At 40.2% G+C, this 24,425-nt stretch overlaps 1 protein-coding gene across 4 annotated transcripts in view; it reads left to right on the top strand.

Moving 5' to 3' along the window:
• MAD1L1 (mitotic arrest deficient 1 like 1) overlaps window positions 1–24,425 on the top strand; it is a 346,899-nt gene that overhangs the window by 12,313 nt on the left and 310,161 nt on the right. For 3 of the 4 annotated variants that reach the window (XM_072935811.1, XM_002195648.6, XM_012577890.5), the window contains exon 10: window positions 23,135–23,221. The exons of the other annotated variant lie outside the window; for it this stretch is intronic. In XM_072935811.1, coding sequence (XP_072791912.1) covers window positions 23,135–23,221 — 87 coding nt within the window. The remainder of the gene's footprint in view (window positions 1–23,134; window positions 23,222–24,425) is intronic. 4 annotated transcript variants of the gene reach the window in all.

Below are 24,425 nucleotides of genomic sequence, written 5' to 3'. Positions count from 1 at the left end.
GAAAGGGTTGTGTTGAGAAAACAAGCTTCTACTACTCTGTCTCTCCAGGATGTGCTGATGTGGTTTCTATTTCTTCAAAATCCAGTATTTGAGTAATTGAGTTATTGACCATCTTCACTGGTTGACCATCTTCACGGACAAACCATGTTAATCGTGACACACTTGGTTGTTTTTTCAGCATTGGACTGTTAGCTTAGAGACATTTTCCAGAAAGTTCCTCTACTGCCATTAAACAGTTAATCTGTTTTAACAGAAAACTACTCGGGGGAGGTTTTAGGTGACAGCAGCGGCTTTATTTGGGTGACAAAGCTCAGAACTCCCACGAGATGGCGCCCGCTGTCCTGCAGGAGAGGAGAAGGAACAGGATCGCTCCAGCCTGGGATCCAGCCCGGTGTGAATCCATCAGCCTTGGGAAGGGGCGGCTGCTCTCAGGAAAGCTCGTAATTGCTGCCGGCAGAACTTTTAAACTCTCCTGCATGGAGTCACCGTCTCCTTGCCCAGTACTCTGGGCTGTATTTTGGTATGAAAATTGTTTGTGCAGATTTCTCTGATGGAATATGAAACACTGTTTTTCTAGCTGACTTTGTAAACTTCATGTTTACACCATGTATTCTTAATTTTGTCTTGTTTAATAGGAGTTCTTCACAGCCTGGTTCTTTTCTCCCCACCCCAAGCCTTAGAATTGCATTCTCAGTACAGCACTGTTATTGTTCTGCATTTCCCTTCTGCAGCATGTAGAGGATGCCCAAGTAAAAAATGAGGGTGCTGTTCTGTGAGCTATTAATCTAAATAAGCCTTTTTTGCTGCTGTTTGTCTGTGTTTGGTTGATATTGTTTTTGTCCTCTAATGAATTTAGCAAGCAATTTGCTATCCTTAAATAGATATACCCTGGAGTACTGAATGATGGAAAAAGATGTGCATCAGGTATTTGTTAAAGCTGAGGCAGTAACTCAGATACTGAAGGTACTGATAGCCATTGATAGCAGCTGACAAGGTTTAATGCTAAAATTGTCTTTGTGTTATTCCATAAGTGACAGAAGAGTGCAAGTTTTGAAAGGTTGGATTTTGGCTGAAGAGTCATACAAGTGAGTGAAGACTGCCAGGTGGGCCACAAACAACAGCTTTGAGGAGTTTTAATCCAAGCTTTTTTTCTTTCTTGAGGTAATAAATAGTAATGTGTGATACAGGGCTTGTTTTTATTTGTTTCTTATTTTGCTTCATGTTTTTCTAATGGCAATAATGAGTATAAAGTTTTTACAGATTCACCTGCTGGGCTCAAAGATCTTTGTATACACAGCAGAGTTATTTTATATTGCTGATCAAATATATTGATCATGGCCTATTTAAGTCAGTCTTTCCTTTTTGGAGCATTGTTTTCTGTTGCAGGTCGTACTGTCAGCTCAGGCTTGGTGTTCATGTGTAGGAAAAACCAAAAGATTTTGTTCATACAGCTTTTCAGAATAATTTCAGTTTTTTCCACAGTAAGGATCTTAGCTGTCCTTTTCTGAAGGGCTGTGGAATACAGTGTGGAAATTAGAGGTGGAGCTGATGTGGAGGTGAGTGCTTGGACTCTTGTTTGGAGCTCAGAGACTCTGGTCATGGGCTTGGGTGTTCTGAGTCACATCCCACTCTGGTTCTGGGGTTAGGTAGGTCTTGGTCCCCTGTGCTGATGGTGTGAGGCTGACCCAGAGACACTTGGGGTTCACTGAGTCTGGCTCTGGGGAGTGCCCACAGAGCCCTCCGGGGTGAGTGCAGGTGGCTGCAGCAGTGAGATCTCCTGGAGCTGCTGTGGCTGTCTGGGGAGCTCACTGGCCAGGCCAGGCCTGCCAAGGGAAGTGCAGTGTGGCAGGATTTTGGGCCAGTGCTGAGGAACCATTTTCCCTTGGTGGAGCTGCCAGCTGCAGACAGCAGACACTGATCTGCTGACCTGTTGCCTCGAGCCAAAGAAGTGAACCTGGGAATGCTGACCTGGTTTTCTTTTGGAAACATCTGTGGGCTGGCTGGCTGACAAATCTTGGGGACTAACTTCCTGCAGTGTCTGAGACCAATTAAGAGAGGAGATAGTGTGAATGTGTATGCATTTCCTCTCTAAGAAAGGGTTTAATTAAGTGGCAAGCATCTCTATTTAGTACAGTGGTTTGCACAGTTGTAATTCATAATTACCCAGGTGCTACACTCAGTACGGGAAGTCCTTCTATGCACATTCTGCTTTTAGAGCAGGGGGAAGGGAGGAGAGAGAGGGAAAGGGGAATCAGATTTCTTGATTCTGCATTTAGTGGTGGATTAGAGCTCTTTTTTTCAGTGAATAGAAGAAAAAGGAGAATATTTGAGTTCTCTACTTTCCTTTTTGAATCTTGATTAACTATGCTTAGTTACTGTGAACTCTTCCATCCAAGGCATTGAATATCTTTGCAGTAGTGAATGAAACTCATAATCTTTTCCTTTCTCACAAGGTAGTAATTTGTCTTTCTCTGAATGTCCATTATGACTAAGTGGTTACTGGTTTTAAAAAAAAAATCTGTTGACAGATATACAAAGTAATGCATGTTGAAATAATTTGAATTACTCATGTTACTCTGGAATCTTAATTAACTGCAGCCAATCAAGACAAGACTAGGGGTTATTGTTGCCATAATTCTGGCATGATCATTCCATAGTGGAGCAAATATTTTTATGGGATAGCCTATTGTAGCCCTGTGGTCTTTTGTCACCAAGTAAGAAATCAGTCTAATTAAAAGCATTTGGTGCTGGCTACCCCCTGTAAGTGTACCACTGACCCGAACTACAGTGCTAATTTCTTTGTTGGAGGGTGAGAAGTTTGGTTTGTCTGGGTTGGCCACTGGTGGAGCCAACTTTAGAACTGTGTCCTTAATTGGAGGAGAAAATTAGGATTAGCATAGTATGAGGATATTGAATCTTCATGTTCTATGTCTTAGTTTTTCATAAATAGTTATAATTTATGATCTGTGAACAGACTGAAATTTGCATGACTGCTGTTTACAAGATTCCCAGTGTAAAACAAACTGTCTCCTCACAGTGGGAATTCCCAGGGTTCCCAGTAGGGAAATAAATGCTGCAGAGGGGGAACAAGTAATTAAAAACCACCACAAACAAGCACCAAAACCCAAAATAACAACCAAAGAGCACTGTGCTTGTTAGAGAAACTTTTATGGTTATGAGGTCTCAGCTTACCTCATGGACGGATTATCTGCTATTGTCCTGTACAGGCACAGTAATGCATTTTGCTGTTACTTTTTTGCTTTCTACTGAAGGTGAAGGTTTGGGAAATGCTAAAGAATTCACTCTCTGAAGAGGGCTCATGTGTGCAGGTTGCTAATATTCCCCCAAATCCCTCAGAATAGGGCTTTCTCCTGGCTTCTGCACAGGGATTATTATTGAGTGAATTTCCCTTGCATTGTTCTGCCACAATGAGTTAGTCCCAGTTTAGAGCAGTTCTGCTATTCCTGTCTCACCTGGGGCTTCTGACTCCAATGTCTGTCTTAAAACATTCTGTTCCTCCCTGGCACCTTCTGGTTCTGTGAATTCTGCAGTGAAAGAGGTGTCCTTGCAGAGCAAAAAAGCAGTCTGGAATGGGAAACAGCGATCCCATTCCTGCTCTGTTCCCTCATCAGGTCTCCTGTGTTGGTGCATAAATAGTTATGCTGTTCCAAAGCAGGGCAGGGGATGTGGAAGGGATGATGAGGGTAATCATTGTGTTTATATAGAAATAAAGGCTACGTGCTCAGGATTTGTAGGACTTAGCATGTGTGAAAGATGAAAGCACTGCCTCAGCAGCGTTTAGCAGCTTCATGAAGGGGAAGTGCCTGAAGAGTTCCAAAGGGCGTCTTTGGCTTTAGGGTGAGGTACAAGTTTAAAGAGAAAGCTACTTGAGCTTGTCTTACACCAATTGTGCATGTGCTGAAACCACCAGTTTTTACATAGAGAAGTCTCGGAGGAAGCTGTCACCTGTTGAATGTGACATGTAGAACATGCTGGAGTATTGCTCTAAGCTTTTCTGTTTTTCATTATTCTGTTCTCTTGTTTTAAAATGTACATTATTCTTCACTTTCCACGCTGCCTTAGGTTTTAGCTTTCCATGACAGAACACTTATTGTGCCTGGTGGGGAGAAAATGCTCCTTTGTAATCTCAAATTCTGAAGCTCCAGGCTTCAGAGCAGTCAGATGCAGTTTTGGGAGACTTCAGTCCATCTTTGGGTGTTGGGAGCTAAATGCATTTAAATGTTATGCTTGGAAGTGCGATGTCAAATCTGTGCTTTAACCAGAGTTTAGTTTTCTCCCATTCTCTTGGGGTTTATCCACTTAGTTTTAATAAAGCAACCACATTTCATATATATTTTTAAGTGTTGTAGGTCTGTGTTTTACAGTTCTTCACTGAAAAGCTGGGCAAAACTTCCTGCCAGACTTTCCTATCTGATACTAATTTTCTCCAAAGAATGCTGTACTTATCTCTGATGTTTAAAAATATTAGTGTTCTTTCTCCTTTGCCATTAATGCTTTTATTTCCATTTGAATATATCAGAGTAATAACTCTGGAGGCTAAAGGAGAGATAGAAATAAAATGGATGAGCACCTGACATTGAGGCAGAGCAAGGCTGTAATGTATAATCAGATAATCAGAGTGAGAAGTAAGCAAGCTCAGATCAAAAATATATCTGTCCTTGCTTTGCATTTCAAAGCTCTGGGAGCAGTTCAAGAGATTGTCTTCCCAGGATCACAGATCTGACATTCTGGAGACAGAAAAAGCTGTTAAGCAATAGCTTAGCACACTGTCCATTTTTGGTGAAGGATGATTTGAGGAACTTCAGTAGTTTGTGTCCAAGAACTATGTGGAGAGTAATTTAGCAATGTGTGCTGGTGTTGTCTGCTCCATAGCAGGTGTTTCATTTGCCATGGGGGGCTCACCAGCCAGACACTAAATTTTGAGCTGCTGCTGCATTTCCTGCCAGTATTGTTTGACACTGTTGGAAAACAGTTGGGTAGAAGTTGCTTGGCTCTTTGGAGTATGTAGTGACCCATGTTATGTGTAAATGGCTCCAACTTTGCTGCTCACTCTGCTGTGAAGGAGAAGCTTTCAAAAATACAGACACTTCTAAAGAGCCACTTTCATTGCATTAGGCAGCCCTGTTTGCCTTAAAGTGAAATTATCATTTAAATAGCAGAGACTAATCAGCAAGGGGATGGTTTGCTCCTGTCAGACAGCTCAAATGCTTGTGCTTGATTTTTATGCAGCCTATCATTTGATCGTTTCCAAAAACCCAATAACCACTATAATCTCCAGCTCAGTTTTAATTTTACCTTTCCATTTCCATTTTAGCATCCTTCAGTATTTCAGCTCTAAATTTTAAGCTGGGGCTGTTGATGTGCCCTGCCTCCCATCTCTTTTAGATGTGCAGTGCATTATCCCTCACTTACCCCCGAAGTTTTGCTTTTGCAGGGAAACTTTTAAACAAAAATGCACATCCCATACATTCATATTGGGGATGATTTTGTTTTAGCGTAGCAATGTCTTTTTCAAAGCTCTTCTCTAAATGCAGAGGCCTTTTTTGAACAGAAGCAAAAAAAAATGTTTCAGTAAGGATTGAAACTCTTGTCTGCTGCTCCCCTGTGCTCCTGGGCATGGCCTTTAACTACAGGGCAAGGAATCTCCCTTCTTCATTGGATCAAGGAATACCAAAATGGATTGTGCCAGACTGATGTAACAGCTTTCTTTGCCTAGAGAATTGATTATCTTATCAAATACATCACAATAAATCATAAATCTTATTTCTTTGAACTTCACTGAAACAGGAACCACTTGGGATAATATAAACCATGGAGGATAAGATGGAAATTAATAGAAGAATTGTAGAATGTATAAGAATTGTTTAAGCAGGGATAGATTCAGTATTATTGAAAGGAAAATGCAAGGATAAGTGGAATTCCTCAAAGATTAGCCTTAGGATCTGCTTTATTTAGTATTCTATTAATGGTTTTGGTGCAAAAATTTGGTGTGTGCTGATAAAACTTGGCTAATGATGCCAAGCTCAGAGGATTCATAAATACACAAAAGCTGGGTATGCGGAACTGAATGACCCTGAGGATTAGAGTGCAGAAATGGGACAAAATTCAATGAAACAAAGCATAATGCTCCATGGAATTGGGAGCTGAATGCAAACTTCTTTTAAAAAATGTAACACATGCAGTAGAAAGGACCAGAAGGGCTGTGTGCTTGTTAAAATGACTGTTCATTCTCACACAGGGGATGCACCAGGAGAAAAATTGCCATGGAGGTGACAGTGTTCAAGGGGCTTGGGCGATGCTTCTCAGAGTTCTGGTCACCCAGTGTGGAGGAAGATAGTGGGGGATGCAGAAAGTGGCTGCTGGAAGGAACCTAGGAGCCATTCCACTGAATGTGGAATGGAACAGCCTCTGGCAGAGTCTGGTGGGAGATGTAATTGCTGCCAGGAAATTAATGGATAGAAGGGAGGAGAAGGAAGGGGGATCCATACTGGTGAGAAAAGGGACCATCTATGCTTTAGACTTGCACTGGATTTAAATCAAATTGCTGTAACCCTGCCATGAATGCAATTATGAGGGTGTTGTTACTTTTAGAAAGACTAAAGTTTTGAATGAAGCTTCCAGTGGAGTCAGAGGTATCCAAATCACTGCTCCACAGGGTTATGGAAGAGATGAGTTACAATAGCAAAGGACTAGACAGGACCTAAACTAGAGAAGATTCTTTTCAGGTCCTACTTTCATTTGAATGTGTATGTGCCAATCTGTAAACGAGGGGATGTACTCAAGAATAGGAAGAAGGGACAGTACATTTCAGTTTGGAATTGCAGGCTTTATTTAATACCAGGGTTCTGAAAAATGGAGGTGGGGAATGGGGAGTGGGGTTTAATGAGTAAAAGCAGATTGTGTCCATTTTTCTGCCCATGCAGAACAAAATTGTGGACAGGGACACAAAGTGTGAGAGCAGCTGACCTTTGGTCATGTTGAGAAATAAACAGTTTGCTGAAAAATGCACTGAGCTATTAAGAAGAGCTTATCTGTCAGTGCTGATAAGGCCAAAATATGATTTGTATCATTGGAGAAGCTTTTCTGAGTGTTTTTGGTGCAGGTTATCTTGATGGTGTTTTGAGAGTGACTCACTCCTGGTTAGTGCTTAACCTCATCAGTGCCTAGAGCATGGATTCCTGCTTCTGAGGGAGCTGGGAAGGGGCTGCTTTAATCATCTGTCCGTGGTTTGTCATTAGTGCAGTGAGGAGCTCTGTGCTGGGTTGGCCAGGAAAGGTCTAATTTTCAGTTTTAATTGTATCTAACAGCCAACATAGCAACATCAACTTGGGCAGGAGGAAATTGGAAATGTATGAATATTACAGTACTTCAGTTTTTTAGCATTGTTAAAGTGCTTCTGCTCTGACAAGCTTGCTTATGTGCCCTGTGAATATGTTATGTAAGCTTTGTCCTGAAGCTCCAATCTGTCCTCCCTTGGGACTGCATTCCTAGTGAATATTTTTGATGAAAGCTTATCTTTACCTGGATTATATTCTCTTCCCTCACAAGCTACTTTTTAAAAGGGAGTATTCTTGCAAATGTACCTTTGTCCATGCATTGCTTGGAGAGAGAAAAATTCATGTGGGTTGGAGCAGCAAAAGCACAGCACAATATTTTCAAACATTTCTTAAAGGGCATAGTGAACTTGAAATGTTAGTGAGTTAAAAGATTAATGTGATAAGTGCCTCAAGGTTCTCTTGAACTAGCTGTGATTATGTAAGTGTTGTTTGTTATTTTAAAATAACTCATAGCATGGAAATTAGCATGGTGGATTGGATTATTTACTCATCCATTTCTGGTCAGTGTCAGTGCTATCTTGAGCTAGATAGAGAAATCCAAAGTAACATGCAAGACCTGAAGCAGATTTTTATTTAGAAAGTTTGTTAACTCTCATCAGTATGAATTTTAAATAATCATAAAGATTTCTTGCTGTTTGGAGCCATTATGTGTTATGTGCATAGAGTAAATAGAAAAATGTTTTGCTTTCAGCTATAACCTTTCTTATTTGAAACAATATTCAACAAAGTTGTAAGGTATTAGAAGTGAGCTTCCTAAATTGTTGCTGTTTCTATAAATGATGCATTTTTTTGTTTGGGACAGAACGAGAAGTGTTTTTTGTCTTAACCTACAAAACCCACGGCCTGAAGTGAGCTACGTGTGTGAGAACAAGCACTGCATTGGGCTCGCAAGAGCACTGGGGCTGGGATAATTGCAAAGATTCCCATTTTGGAAGCAAAGATGGGATGTGTTGGGGGTTGAGTGGGTCCCTGTGTTTAGTGAACACCCAGAATCAGTGCTTGGGGGTTGTTTGCAAACTGCTGACCTGCATACCTGAGTAAGAGCTCAGGGCTCCTGCTTTCAAATGCAGTTCTCACTGCAGGTAGAGCAGCTTGTAGGAAATGGAGCCAGGCCTGCTCAGCAGAAAGGAGATAAAACATGCCAACTCTCCCACTTAGCCAAGGCAGGTAAGAGGTGGAGGTGCATGGGACCTTCTCTCCCTCCCTTGCACTGATGTAAAATTCTAGGAGTGCATTGGCAAAGCTTATTTTTTCAAATAGATGTTCTGCACGTATTTTGGTCATCACCTTGCAGCAAAATGATTTTTTTTCTAATGAAGTCATGTCCTGCAGAATGGTGTTCTTGTAAGAGCCTGATCCATTTTGAACAGTGTGGTAGAAACCTCTGCAGCAGTGAAGCTGCTCTCAACTTTTGTTGCCTCTTTCTATATAAGCAGAAACAGTTCTGTCACAGAGCCTAACCTTCCCACACAGGCAGAGTTTTGTCTTTTCTAGAAATGTATTGATTCACATTTTGAGCATCTCTTCTCTGCTTTTTTAGTACATCTTGGACTCAATCCTTACTCACTCCCTTTCTCTGCATTATTCTCAACTCTCTTGTCAGCAGAGTTAACAATTTCTGTATCTCTGCAGGGAGTAATGGGCAGCTATTGCAAGAACCATTTTCTGGCACAAGTTGTTCTTGTTGTAATTGCTTTTGAATTCTTATTACTTGTTTAAACTGTCTTCCAGAGACACTCTGATATGAGCAGTGTAGTAAAAGGGAAGATAAATCTTTTGGATAGGAAGAAATATGAAATTCTGGATTTACTTGAGTTATTCCCTGCTGACCAAGTTGATTTATTTTATGTTTTAATGAAACAGTCATCCTCTTGCTGTGATACACATCAAGTTCTTCAGTGATGGCTTGAAATCCTGCTAACTTTTCTAAGGAAGGCAGAAATGAGGTATCTGGCTTTGACTGTGAATATGTTCAGTATCTGCATCCTCAGTTAGAGAAGTCAGCTATTCATCTGGGCCAGCTTTTGGGAATACTTCACAGCTCTGCTCTTGGCTCCATTAGGAGAAGATGCTTTAACCTAGTTATGAGTTTTTTGTACTCAGTTTTGCTACTGGGTTTGCAAATGACATTTGACTTGGTGCTCTTTGTATTCCCAGAGATAAAGCTCTGTGGCTTCAGGTGGTTTTCTGCAAATGCAGCAGCCAAGGTTGATGGCATCAAGCCTATTTTGTGACAAGCCTTTCATTTAGGCTTGATGGTTTCCAGTGTGACTTTGGCAAAGGCATCACTTGCCTTCTGGAGAGCTGGCCCACACTTCAAGGTCACACCACACCTTTTGGCTCACCTGTCTGCAAGTACCTGGCAAGGGGAAATGCAATTGGCACTTTGTAATAAGTGATATATTTGCAAGTCTGGTAGAGAGGAAGAGTGAAAAAATGCTCTGAAATAGTTTTTTTCTAATGGAATAGACATAGGTCTTGGAAATGCACATGTTCCTGCCTGGATGGCTTGTGACAGCTGCTAAAGATAAACATGCTCTTTCTCAATGTCATTTGACTGTAGTTAGGTAGTTCAAATAGCTTTTTCTTTTCCAGAAATATCTGTCTGGTTTTTGTATTATGTTCTTTTCAGTTGTGGTGTGTCCAGGTCAGCAGATTTTCACAGATTTGTTGAATATCAGGTTGGAAGGAACCTTGAGGTTCAGCCTTTCCTGAAAAAAGCCTGGTCTGGACAAGATGGCCCAGCACTGGGTCCAGCTGAACCTTAAAAGTGTCCAATGTTGGAGGAAAGCTTAGGTAAACCTTTAATTAATATGGGTCATGAAAACCTAAACCAGAATATTTGAGTCTACAGCACTGTTGTGTGTTTACCAGAAGTGACTTTCATACTCTGGTACCCCTGTGATGTTAATAATTGTCAGAGACATCTCATATACAGTGTTTAAAGAACTGCACTTTTGTGTCTAAGGTTGTAAGGGCTACAAAATAAATATTTGGCCCTACAGAATACAAGCATCAGAAGGGCAGTTGCCAAAGTTTTAGCATCTGTATCATCTGTGGTTTCTGTTAGGGAGAATGGGATGCTTTTGGTATTAAGTTGGGATTCAGTTCTATGGTGTGACTAAATCATTACATGGAATTTGATGGAACCATATCTGGCAAGAATCTTGCTGACAGCTTCAAGTTTGTATGTGGCTTTTTATAGTTTAAAGGAGCTGTCTCTCACTAGGTTGTTTCTTATAATTTTCTGTGCTTAGTAATTTGGAATTGTTAGGTTTGTATATGCTGTCCCCTGCATTTTCCCTCCTTGCTGTGCCGGGGGAGTGGGGACTTAGCTGAAAGAAGAAGGAAATAACCACCTTCTCCTCCTCCTCACACTGCTGTGTTTGTCAGAGGCAGCTCAAGGGCTCAGGTTGTCCTGCTGTTGTGGATTTCTCTTCTGTCTGAACAATAAGCTTTGTATCTGTTTGTACAGTAATGAACTGCTTTTGTTTCCTTCAGGAACCTGCTCTGCTGTCTGGAGCGTTTCCATTTACAGACAACCCTTGCCAAATTAATTTTATTTAATTATCTCCCAGGGCTAAGCTTGAATACATTTTGTGTTAAATTCACCGTTTCTCCTTCTTCTGAACGAAATGGACTTAATATCCTTGTTAAAATCTGATTAAAACTAAAATTGAGTTTTTTGAAGTCTGATTATCCCATGAAATGGAATTTTTAAACCTAATTATGAATGGATTTGCATACATTCTTAGCGCCATTGAAAAGAAAGTTGAAACAAATTTATTAATGAAATCTTCCTCTGCTGTCTCTTTGGGCCATGGTGATTGCTGGAGAGTGAGGGAGAAGGAAGGCAGGCGAGAATGAAAACTCCCCCTCTTTTGAAATATACCCTCTCCCCTCCCAATTCTAGAGCTGTTTTGACCCTGTCTCATTTTTATTCTTCGCTGCCACACAGCCCAATTTAGGTAATTGACAGCCTTTCAGAGGGTAACTACACAGTTGAGCTGGTTTCATGTATTTAAAGCCTTTGTGTTTTCTGAAGGGAGGATGTAGTGGGCAGCTTTTGTTTCCACTGTTATGCTTTTTCTCTCTTTCCTGAGGTAGCCCTGACACCTAATCAATAGGCAGCTCTGGTTTCTCCTTCCCGAGGAGCTGTATATTGGAGTGTTTGTTTTAAACCTGCTAAAAAATGGATAGTTTGACAGACTCTGGTGAATGTGCACATGGAAATTGGGGTTGTTTATATAGCTCCCTGGGTTTGCAGCAAAAAGGTTTCTTTGTAGGATATATTTGAATCTCTCAGTACAGTAATTGTGCCCATCCCTTCAGGATTTTGCCAGTCCTTTCTGGGAAAAGGTGTGCCAGTGCAGGATGTGTCTGGCACTGGTTGAAGAGTTCTCCTTACATGAAAGGTGCAACTTGAAGGTGTGACTTTTTTATTTTTCAGCCAGTCATCCTCTTACACAGACTTATGAAAAGCTCTTTGCCTGTTTAAGCATTAGTTACAGAATTTTTAACAGTGTCTTCTCGCTGTCATGTGCTGTGTGCAGATTTTTTCTTCTTGTTAAAAGAATCTAGTAAATGTGGTAGAAAAAAGGTTTTGGCAGAAGGAGAGAGAAGAAATCCTGGCCTTGATACGGGGCTCTGCAAAGAGTAAATGCTCAGCATGTGGCCAAGTGTTCTGTAAGCATTTGCATTTGCAAAGTTGCTTTCAAGTACAGAGGGACTTGTTTTCCATATGCCTTTGTGCTTTCATTTTAATCCTGTCTTTGCACAGGTTTAGTACTAAACACAGTGGTGGTATCAAGTTCTACAAGAAATGTGGATCTCTGGCACTATTTCTTTGGGCTTCTGAAGTGGGGAGAGCTATGAGAGAAGCTGTGGCTCAGCAGAGGAAGGAGGTTGAGCTAAGATTTGAGAATATTTTTAGCTGACGTGTGTTCAGGTTATAAACCAGAATGGTTGAAGTAAATTAAAAGTTTTCTTGGTGATGTAACATGAAAACCTGAGAATTCAGAAAAGCTTTGGAGGAAAGCAGCTGACTCAGGGAGGTCTGCACCAGCAACTTAAAAATTATTTTGTGATTTAATGGCTGCAGCTTTCATTTGTGCTTTCTGAAAATGTTGTCCAAAGACAGATTTAGCATCTCAGGTACATAATACTTGCTATATAAATAGGACTCCCTTGCAGTATCTTCCCAATCAAGTTTCATTGAAATCTGAGGAGTTGGGAATATCTGATGCACCTTCTCCTCAATGGTGGAGCTGTTGTACAAAGCTGCATCACACCAGCAGCAAGCAGAATCTGGAAGCTGAAGATCCCAGAGAAGTCAGGAGGAGATCTCCAGGAGGGTGGATTTTTGAAGACTTTGGGAAAGCTGTTTAATTCTTTTGTTCTTGCCTGGTTGGTTCTGTAGCATCCATTTGCTGTAAAAGTAACGGGTTTGTGGGTAGTCCTGTATCATACAGCCTGATGAAGCAAGATCTTGAAGGTAAATGTGAATGAAAGGAAGGATGTGAAAGTGTCGTGAAAAAAAGGTGTTTGTTTCTTTTAGCAGAGAGAATAGGAGCTTTCTCTTTTGTGGATACATTTCAAACTTTGCCAGCGTTTATCATCTAATCTTACTAGTGCCTCCTCCAGCAGCTTCAGGCAGTGCAAGTGTTCAAAGCTGGATGATAGCAGCAAGCCGAGATGCTGTCCAAGTGCTTGGGACACCAGTGCAGTCCTTTTCTGAATCCCAGTCCCAGGAGCCATGGCAGACACAGGGAAAGCCACAATTGCTTTTGGCTGCTCTGATCCCTGTGCTGGATGCAGGTACCTGAGCTGAGTGAGGGTTTTGGGAGCAAGCTGGCAAAAGGAGAAAAGTAATTGTTAAAATGCCACTGTTTACATCTGACGTGCAATTACACTTGAGCAGTTCCACTTTCAGTGAACAAGTCTTAGTCTGCTTCTGTATCCTTCTGCCATGAATTATTCATTCCTTGTGGATGAGGGTGATTGGGGTTTGGCTTTCACAGGCAGGTTTATTATACCCACTTAGCTCCCAACTGCTTTGGCATGCTCCAAGCCTCAGTTATTTTCCCAGCATTTGTTCTTAGCATCATTGTTCTTGATGTTAAAACTTTTGGACTATGTAATTCAGCTCTGGTTTTGGGGTGAGAGTCTGAGGGGATGGAGAATGTTGGTTTCTTTCTTTTGATTTTCTTTACAGCAAGCAGAGTAAGGGCTTTTTATTTAAATCTGTGCTAATTGCTAAGTCTGGGGTAACTGTTATACTATCACCGTGTGTCAAAAACTTGGATGTGAGGCACTTTGTATATGTGGCTTGGGAGCTTTGTATGTTAGGAAACAAAGCAGGATTTCAAAATGAGGTGGGATTGATGTGCTCTGCCTTTCAGGGAGAGTGGTTCTGAGGGCTGCTGAGATATAACACAGGGGTGCCACCACCTCTGCAGCAACGGGGCACTCTGGGTTCTTATGTTCTGACAGCTTGAGTTGTCTGCTTTGTACTGGGACTGCAGCACTCAGGTCTTGCTATATCTCATGTTAGTGATGCCTAGAGCTGATGTGCTAATGGTCTTCCATTAAACTTTCCATTTTAAATGTTATTTGTCCTTCACTTTGAATATTAAATTTTTAGAAACTTTCAAAAAAAAAAAGTAAAGTATGTGAGAGAATTACTGCATTTGTTTAAAGTTCTGAAAGCTTTTTTTAGCCAAACAGTTCAAAGAGTGCATCTCACTAATCAGAAGAATATTTTTGCGTCCCCGGGGTGGTCACAGTGTTTTAATTGGAACTCAGGCTTCTTTGAAGTCCTTTTTAATCCTCCCTGAGCTGGGGGAGAGGGTTTGAAGACAGCGCTGTAAATCTGAAATGTCTTCGCTTTATTTACATGTGTCTGGGGACGTGTGTAATTTGTTTTCCTGGATGAAACCCGTGGACAGCTGAGTGGGAAATGTGCTTCCTTAAGTGGGGAGGCCTGAGCCAAAGGTGGGGTTCTGCACAGTGAGCTCACGTGCTCCTGGATTTGTTAAAACCAGGAATTGAGCAACATTCTCTTCATGGGAAATGAACTCGATGGGAAATGATGTGGTAGCTAAACACAAGGCAAAAAGCTGAGATTTAAACTCGTGTTTTAGGATTAACTGATTAGTATGGCTTGTAAAAATGGTGTTGAATATTGATATTTGACTTTAGCAGTTAGGAAACAAAATATTTAGGAGACAGTGCTTATGACTGGTAGCTTTAATCACCTGTTAAATCAGTGTGAGGTTTCATTTTTCTACATTGAACTAGAGATTTTTGGGTGTCCATAATGATATTGCTTTGTCTTTGTGCCTCAGTTTCTAAAATTCAGGCCTTGCTTTGGTTTGGATTCAATGAATGTCTAGTGCTACCCCAGATGTTTCATGCACTTGATTTAACTACCACAAACAGCTTCAGTGGCAGCTGATGCCTTTTTACCATCTTAATACAAATCCCCCATGGTGGCTAACAGCACAAGCATTTTCCTTAGCCTTGTCTAATTTTGTTGTTCTGCTATTGATTTTCATGATAAATATAATCATTTTCCAGCTGTATTTTCTATACTTCAGTAAGGCTTTTAACCTCTCGCATTTGCTGGAGCTTGGATGTTTTATGTTCTACTTCTGGCAGAGGTGAGACATAATCTTTTACTGAATTTGGGTAGTTTTTAATTAAAGCAACAGGCTTAACCTCAATTTTCTAGGTGAAAGAATAACTTAGAATTCTAGCTGAACATATAGTCAGTATGTTTTTCATTCTTTCTAAAATTGTTACCATAAATTTATGTGCAACTGTTATTGTATTTATATTAAAAAAACCCCAAACATTTAAAATAACTTTTACTGTAGCTTAAAGTTGCAGTTTAAAGTGGCCGTTCCTGGAATGAAATTGAATGTGTGATTGTAATCAGAAGTAAATAATAGATAGGATGTCAAATCACTTTATATAAAAGCAGTTGAAAATATTGTCTAGACTCTCCCAAGGACCTGTCTTCAGCCATTATTATTATTTCCTCCTGCTCAAGGTTTGGGGCTTTGTGTTACTACTGGCTTATATTTTCAGCTGATAAAGAGTCTGTGTAAACAACGGGATCAATAAAGATGTTGAAAACAATGCAAGGACTTGGTCAATTAATATTCTGCAAGGATTATCTCAGACAGGTGTCAAAAGAACAAGACCATAAATTCAGTGCAATCTGTAAAATAGTCAAATGTACATAAATTGTCAGTAGCCAGCCTTGGCTGCAGCAGGAGCTCTCCTGTCAGGCAGGAGCCCTCGCTATCTGCAAAAATGATGTCTCTCTGTGGGTAATTTCCATAGGGGTAGAAGTTATGCCAGAAGGGCATGTTGGATACATGCAAATTACATTTGTTTTTAGGTTTTGGAAGATTTTATATCTTGTTCCTGTGTCCCACTCCTCCCTCGTTGAGAAGAAGCTGATGATGTCTGTTTCTAGGCTGGTATAGGTCTCTCTTCAAATGTCTTGAGAGTGACTTTGCAGAATGAAACCAGTAGAGGTTTGGTAAAATTGATTTTTTTACTTGTCAGGGTTCTTTCCCAGTTCTGTATAATCCTGGTAATTGGCCTGTAATTGTTTTCAGGGTTTCTAATGACCCACTGTTGAAAGATACAACATCTGCCTGTTTGGAGTTTGTTTCCAATGAACATATCTTTGTATTTCAGTCTGGTTTTCAGATATTAATTTTTTGTTTATTGCTCTTTACAACTATCAAAATACTTTGAAAATCTAAGGATTCTAACCCACACTTAGAATACATAAGTGGTGTTCTGCTGACATTCTGTTCTTTAGGTTAGTTTGATTTGCCTTCACCTTCCTCATGAAGTCTCTTGGCTCCCTTGTTCACACCGTCCTCTCAGCCCAACCTCGGGTTGCCAAAATAATTGTTCCAACTCCAGTGACAAATAGAAACTATAGGAAAAGCAACTCTACTTATAACTCCCTAAAAGGAGATTTTACTAATTTTATGGCTTTATTTTTCCTTTCAGCTGTTGTTTTTTCTCAGATAAGGTTTGTGATTAGGAAAACCACTTAAAATGTCTTTTCTTCTGCTGCAGTAAAATGAAACATTACATTATTAACTGTGTTTACATTTTGTGCTTGAAGTCTTAAGGGCAATAGGTATGAAATTGTGTGCTACAATAATTTCCTTTCAACATCATCATTAATATATAATTACATTCACTTAATTGTGAATTGAGAAAATATATTTGCTTCTCTAATTGTGAAGATTGTGCTGATATCTCTGTTAGGATGAGAGCAGTAACAGCCATTTTTAAAATCCCTTTTGATGATTTCCAATTCAATACTTCTGTGCTACTGCTGGTGAATACCTGAAAGTTGCTTTAGAATTTTGTTGTTTTTTCTTTCTCTTCAGTGTCTAATCTATTGGGTTTAAGACCTTAAGAACTCTTTATTTTCTTGTATAGGAAAAATATAGGACAAAAAATATTTCACAGCTTTGTAGATACCCTCCCTTTGTCTCTCATGTATGTTAAATGCCTTATTGCTGCCTTATGAATGGTCTCATTTTATGAAGGTCTCTTGATGACTCTGAAATTTTTGTTTCACCATGACCTCCAAAAGCTTTGAATTATGTCATGTGATTGAGCATACAGTAGTAAACTCCAAAGCTGAGTATGTTTATCTTCCAGATCAGCAGTTTTGGTGCTGCTGTGCACATTCCCTCTGCTTGAGGTCTCTGAAAGCCTTTCAGTGCTGAGGTTCCATTCCACTGTGCAATGTGTGTTACCTGGCACATTTCTCTGGATTGTTCTGTGCCTGCTCTTAGAGCAGTGGTAAGGATGAGAAAGAAGTTTGGACAGTTGAAATGTTTGCCCAATGGTTAATTTTTTTTCCAAAGTAAGATTAATTTTATCTTGTTGAGCCCTTACCTTTATCTTTAAAGTAGAAATGAAACTTGAATAATGTGTTGTTATAAACTTTGGGAGGAAAAAAGCTTTCTTCATTAAAATTCAAAGAAGTTATTAACTGGAATCTAATCTTCCTTTTTTTCCCTCCCCTCTTCAAATTATGGCTTGATTGGATTAATTGCTAATTTTGCAATTGCTTCAAAAGAGACATATCAATTGTCTTTAGAATTGTCAAGACACTTATAAACACTTCAAATGTTTTCTTACAAATAAGTTGTTCTTCTGCTTCAAGTGGTTAATGGGGACATTTGCTTTGGTAAAGAATAATTGGATTTGTTGATTCCATCTGTACACAAATAAGAGTTCTCTAATGAGGGGAACCTTGGAGGCTGAGATTGCTTATTGCTTTCACTTGCACTTCAGATTTCCTCCATTTACTTTGTACATAAAATATTAAGCAGCCACTTTGTTGGAGAAACAGTCTCAGGTATACCTTAGTTTTGTGGGTTTGACAGCTCTTAGCACCTTCATTTGAATGAGTAAAGGTTTGTGACTGCTATTCAAAACATTTAATCAAAGCACTACAAAGCACTAAATTTGTCCTAATTACCTGGAAACATAGAGTATTTTTTTTTTTTTTTTGACTAATGTGTGTAGGAGATTCCAGACCATGTGCATTAGTTAATGGGTCAGGAATAGGAAGGGAGGATGTAGACATGGAGATATGAACAGACAGGAGTAACTGCCTGGACTGGAGTTTGAAGGGGCTTTTCTGCAGGAGAAGTGCTGTTGTGAAAGACAACTCTCAGAATTTCCAGGTCTTGACACCAGATTTTAGTGGTAATAATTTCCTCTAGTCTGGTGAAGAGGAGCTAAGGAGACCTCCCAAGGAGGCAATGCATATTTAGAGGAGAAAGGGAAATTAAGCAGTTTGTAGCTTTCTCGTAACAGACATGGAGTTATTATGAGCAAATGAAACGTAAGGACTCTGTGCTGTAGCCCAGAAGTCTGCATGAGCTGTTGTGATTATTGATATTTGCTGAACTTTCTTGCAGGGCAAGTCCTTCCAGGAGCTGAGCTGCTTTTGGACTCGGTGAAGCTTCAGCGATAGACAGGAGTCCTTAAACCAGAGATAGAGGAGTTAAAGCAGTTGAGGAGATCAAATACATGAAGAGGATGTTTGAGACTTGCCTCAAATATACAGGAAGAGGCTGTTACAGGCATTCCATGGCCTTGCTAATCATACAGAAATATTTAAAACAACTAAACTGCCTTTCCAGAAATCTCTTGTTGTCATGTTATTGTACTGTTTGTTCTTCAGATGCTGTTGTTTTCCTGCCTAGAAAGAAGATTAAATTATTTTTATAAAAGTAGAAAAGGATCTTCTTGTGGAGAGAAGAATTTCAGAATCTTATTACATTACCTTGTACATAATACAAAAAAAAAAAAAACAGGAACCAAATAAATATTTTATACTTCTGGGAGATTACCTTAAAAAAACCCCAAAACAAACAACAACTCAAAGCCAAAAAAAACCACCTGGAAATTGTTTTCAATAGAAGAATTAAGCAGATGTGGACTCCCTTTCTGTGCCTTATTTTCTTGACAAATACTTTAATAAGAACGTTGGTCTCTGGTTTTGTCAGTTAATTATGTTTAAGTGTAAAACTAAAAATAATGTGCCAAAATTCTGGTAATGTTCCATTTCAATTTAATATGACTTAGTTGAGACAACCAAACCTGTCATTGTGTATTCATACTGAGCTAAATCTGTGAAGAGAAATATTAATTCAGCAGACTTCCAAAAATAAGTAATTCTGAGTAATTTAGTATTATAAATGTGGCATTAGATTGGTAGTTTGAATCAAATTTAATTTAACAAAAAGCAGTGAAGAACTCGGTCCTCCAAACATATTTGATGAAATGCCTGTTTTTCTCTTTAGTTTTACTTTTGTCTTGCACTTCCATACTTAAAATTTAATGTCTGATCTCTAGCTATGATCAAAACTCTTCCTTTGCTGTGCATTTTGAAACATTTTATAGAAGCAATAAGAAGTTGACATTCTGATAAATTATAAATTAAAAATTTTTTTCTTTAACATTTTCATCTACTTAGAGAGTCTTGGTTTAATGTTACTTCGACAGCTAATTCTCAGTGTGTAACTGTCAGAGTTTATACTGAAATGGTAATAGATCCTTAACTAAGAACAGAGCCTTCCTCCAAATCCTGAGAAATGTCAGCTGTGTGCATTAAAAAAGACATTAAAAAATAGCATAAGCTGTTTTCCTCAAAAGTTTAAAAAGTGTGACAGTGGGCATTAAAGGGCATTGTATGACTTGGTTGGACATCCCATTAAGTTAATTTTTCACTTCATTTGGATGATTTTATGTTTTTATCATTCTTAAATTGCTCCTTTTCAAATTATCTGTGCTTCAAAGGAAGGCAAAGAGCTTTGCTTACCAGCAGCTTTGTCCCCCTACTGCCTTACTGTGCTGTTAACTGCTGGACTAATATGCTCATTTAGGGCAAAAGAAAACCTCGTCCAAATTAGACTTAAATTTTAAGTATTTGTTTTTATGAATTTTGTTTAAGGAAGGGGTGGGGGGGCAGTCTCAGGATGGGAAGGTGGGACAGAGGAAGAACATTTCTAGCTTTTACCTCCTTGTGCCTTAGCCTGGAGAAAGGAACTGAAGGCAGTGATTTGCTCCTGCATTTTGGAAGCTCCTTTATCATTTGTTCATGTGCACTTTATGATTACAAAGCAGTGAATCAGTTTTGATAACACACTGCTCTGAAATGGACTGTTCTGGTCCCTTTACAGGTTTTTGCATGGTGCACCCGAGGTGTGGAGTTTTTGGTGGTTACTCCCTGGGGAAGGAAGCTGCCTGCAGGTTTGCAGAGCAAACATAGTGGCACTGATTAGCTTTTTTCAGAAAGGGATTTCTGGCTCTCTTTGGGTTAGGACAGGGTTTCAAACCTCCCTCAACAAGCCATGGTGATTCCAGTAGTGTTGGAAAGCTGTGTTGTCACAAAGAACCTCTTAAAGCAGATTCCTTGGCTTTCCAATGCTGGTTTTGATATGAACTGTTCCATAGGGAATGGACAGAGCTTAGCAAAAACTATAAGACATCAGCCAAGGCTCTCAAGGCCAGAACATGTTGCTGTGTGTTGGGATGCTGGCAGATTTCTCTCTTTGCATGGCATTGTTTGCAGAAACTCGTGCAATGAAAGGGCTGGTTACAGCTGGTTGCTGTTTGCAGTGCTTTGGGACTTGACCAATTCTCTTCAAATTGAAAGCTTTGATTTAATTTTATTGTGAATGCAGCGTTGTTCCTCTGGAAATTTGTCTTTTGCCAAACTGCTGATGCTCAGGATAGGGTTGGAATCAGGAACCTTGGAACCAGGCTTTGAAACCTCTCAATTAGGACAGCAGAGTGCATGCAAAGGTGTCTGTGGCTCTGATCACCTGATATGATTTAGTGTTACAGAAAATGAACTTTTCTTTACAGGAGATTATTATCCATGGGCTTTGTTTTCTGTTACATATCTACGCTGCTCCACTTAGAAAGAAAGAAAATAATAAAAGCTATTTAATGCCAATAAAACATTGTCCAGAACTAAGTGTAAACCTAAAGCTGCCAATTGCTGGAACTGAGATTGGAAGCTGATTGTTGGTTTGAATGGCTGAACAGATGAGGATGATTGTTTTTTATTGGAAATCGGTCAGGAGCTGTCATTACTAGAAATCTGTGGCTTTTATAGTACTCTCTCATTTTACTAGTGGATTAATTTCAGTTCCTGATCTCATTCCTAATAGATTATGGTATGAATTTCTGGAAAAAAAAAAAAAGAGAAAAAAAATCAAGGCAGATACACTTTTTTTTTGTACATTAAAAAAAAAAAAAAGAATCTAAAGAATCTGTGAAATTATTTCATTGATGCAAGGACCATACACTGGTGTTGGGGGCTGGCACTAAACATGACCAGAGAGCTGCCTGATACTAACAATGCTTATGATACATCTGCTGTAATTGGGTGATTTATTAGAAGCTTAGAACTGCATTTTTCAGAGCCTTGTTGACTTGGCATTACATTGCACAGAGATTTTTCCTGTGAAAATCATTGTGTCTGCTTACAGCTTCATTTTGCCAAACAGACTTCAGTGTGCCCAGTCCATTTCCCTGGTGTTCCCTCTGATGCCCAGCCATTGGTAGCCCTCAGTAAAGAGCTGCTCAAGTTAAGGATCCCTTCAGGCTCAGCTACAAAACTTTGAAATGTTATTTGATGCTGCAACACATTTGAAAATCCAGGTCCATGTTGGCTTAAATTGGCTTGTGTCTGCTAACAGAATTTTATTTTCAGATGTTTTAGCCAAGCCATCTCCAGGTTGTGTCTTGGTTTTTTCTCATAATTCCCTTGGCTAGTGAGTGTGATGTCCTGTCCCGAGTGATTCCTTTGCTGCAATCTGTGCCTCTGTTGTCTGATGGGAGAACATTTCCATCTGTTTAACTGTATATTGACTGTTAAGACTTGGATGTAACACAAGTGGTGTTAGAGGCTTCAAAATTTTCTGCTGAGGAAGGATAAAGGTTTGTAATTCTGGAAGTGAAATGCAGGAATCTTTCAGCTGGGGTTGCCAAAATTGAATCGTATCGCACCAACTCAGCGTTTAACTAATTTTCACTCAACTGGAAGTGACAGATGATTAAAGAGCAAAAGTGATGCCTTTTTTTTTGATGTGAGTAATTGCCTGAAAAATATTTTCATCAGAGAAAGGGCTTCTCTAGTCCTAGATCCAGTCAGAATCCAATGATCAAACCCAAGGTGCTTCTCCCTGTTGAGATTTTGGAGTGGCAGCAGCCTCATTCCAGTGCTGTGTTTCAATACTGTAGACTCTGACCAGGCCTAGTTTCATGTGCCAGCAGCAGTAGAACCTTGACTTGCTTTTTGGGGCACATGATAAATTGTGTTTCTGCAGATTTCACTGCTGCAAAACTAACTTCCCACTTGCTCCCTATGAAACACCCTTTCAAGGTCTGGGTACTCTTCCCCTTGGTCGTGGTGGAGCAAAGGGGATGTATGTTCCCAGTTCCTACCGGGATGCCCCTTCCTTTCCTTTGGGAAGTGTGATAGAGATGCTTCTGTTTTAGGGTGGAAAAACCTTTCTGATGGCTCAAGACAAATTTTTATTTTTATGACTTAGAGAGGTGTGTGAAAGAGCAGTTTCCCCCTGCAGAGGCTGTTGATGTGGCCTCTGGAACTGCCAGACTGGAGTTATCTTGATCCCATTCCATTACCTTTAAGCATTTGTCATTGGATTTGATGAAAAAATAAACCCATTTCTGACAGCTGTGCAGTTGCTAGCGGGTCTGTAGAAATCTCTGATCTCTTTGACAAGAAAAGGTTATCAGTGACATCTGAAGTATTATCCAGAGCTGAGGGATTCTGTTTTTTTCTCCTGTGGCTCTGCAGTCGTGTGTGTGAAGGACTCTGATGTCAGCACGCTGGTAACTCTGTGGGAATACTGCTTTGAGTCACCTGTGATGCACCTGAACATCTACACTCTCAGAGGGTGTTCAGCAGTAGCCAGAGTTGTTGAATTATACAGTCTGCATTTTGATTTATTTCCTCCTTTTCTTACCCTCTTACTGCTAATACTGTGCTCTTACTGGCTTTAGATTTTATGTGAGCTGGACAGGTTGCAGCTCTGTGTTGTTCTAAGGGAATGCAACAGGTTTGGCCCCAGGAAATCCCCTTGTCTGCTTTTGGTGAGACCTGTTCCATGGCTGTGCGTGGAATATAGATTTGCAGCCAATAATTCATTAAAAGTTTTTATTTTGTTTTAATTGTGTAGGACACCTGATGATCTCTCGAGGCAAATTGTGGCCCTGCAGCAGAGGGAGCTTGCCCTGAAAGAGCAGAATTCCACCTTCATGAACAGGTGAGTGCCTCCAGGAGGGGATGCTGGTAGCAAGTCCCTACTATGTTAAAGCCCAGAGAAAGGAAAAAGGACTGCAAACTGAGAGATCAGCTCCATGTATTTCCTTGATGTTCCATGGAGCCTTCTGTGCCACCTTCTACTCTTTCCCATGTTGATAAAGGGCTGCTTACTGAAGTCCTTGCAGGAAGAAAAAGATGAGTAACTGTGGGTGATGCAGTGAAGAGTTAATCAAGCGTTATGCTATGAGCTACAGTGTTTGCAAGGGGAAGTGAGTTGCTTTCCCCAGACCATTTCATCTGGAAAGGAAATGTCACAAAGCAAAATGTGCCAAGTATCCATCTGGGTATGGGAAAGGGAGTAGAAGCTTTGAGGACTGTTATTTGACTGCTAAAAGGACCAGGTTGTAGAGATGGTGAAAGAAAAGGATGCTTGCAGTTTTGGCGGCAAAGTGCTGCCAGGCTTTGAGAGGAGCAGTCTGTTTATGGAGTGAGATGTGTGTTTGAAACATGAGGGTGTTTAAACCATTGCCCTCCTGTGGGAGTGAATGTGTAATGGGGAAATGAATTTACCAGAGTTAAACTTTCCGGACTGCACTGGTTCCACAGCCTTTCTGAGCACAGTTCCACAGCATGCTAGACCGTGCTTCTCACCCTCAGTGCACATCTTGCTTCCTTCCCTCTTTAATTCCACACATTAGGAGCCCTCTGTTAAAGCCATTCTTGTTAAAAGCAATACCTCTGTCTTTCAAAAAGACCCTGGACTGTTTGCATTGCAGGCTTGTGGCTGCCTTGGCAGAGCAACAGGAGTGTGGGGAGTTTCTGCCTTTGGTGTGAAAATGCTGAATGCAAAGCAGTCAGTGCCATGTTGAGCTCTGGCTGGGCACATTAAGCTTATTGTGGGCAACATTTCCTGATGTGTCTCCTGAGGCAGGTGATGATCCTATTCTGGGCTCCACCTTCCTAATGATGGGCAGGATTCAAGCAGGGTGGCAAAAACATTGGCTGTGCTGCTGCTGTTAATGAAACTGTTTAGTCGCTTGTAAAATGGTTAGGAAGTGTAAATTCCCAGGAGTGAGCCAGCCAAATTGCTGTGAGGTTTTATCTGTGAAGTTTACAGGGGAGAAAAAAAAATACCTCACCAATGTAAAGACATTATGTATAAAAACCACATTATGTATATTAAAAATAAACCAAGCAAATCCTCA

This window comes from Taeniopygia guttata, chromosome 14 (assembly GCF_048771995.1).
Source record: "Taeniopygia guttata chromosome 14, bTaeGut7.mat, whole genome shotgun sequence".
Classification (NCBI taxonomy): domain Eukaryota; kingdom Metazoa; phylum Chordata; class Aves; order Passeriformes; family Estrildidae; genus Taeniopygia; species Taeniopygia guttata.
This window is presented reverse-complemented; position numbering and strand designations above follow the sequence as displayed.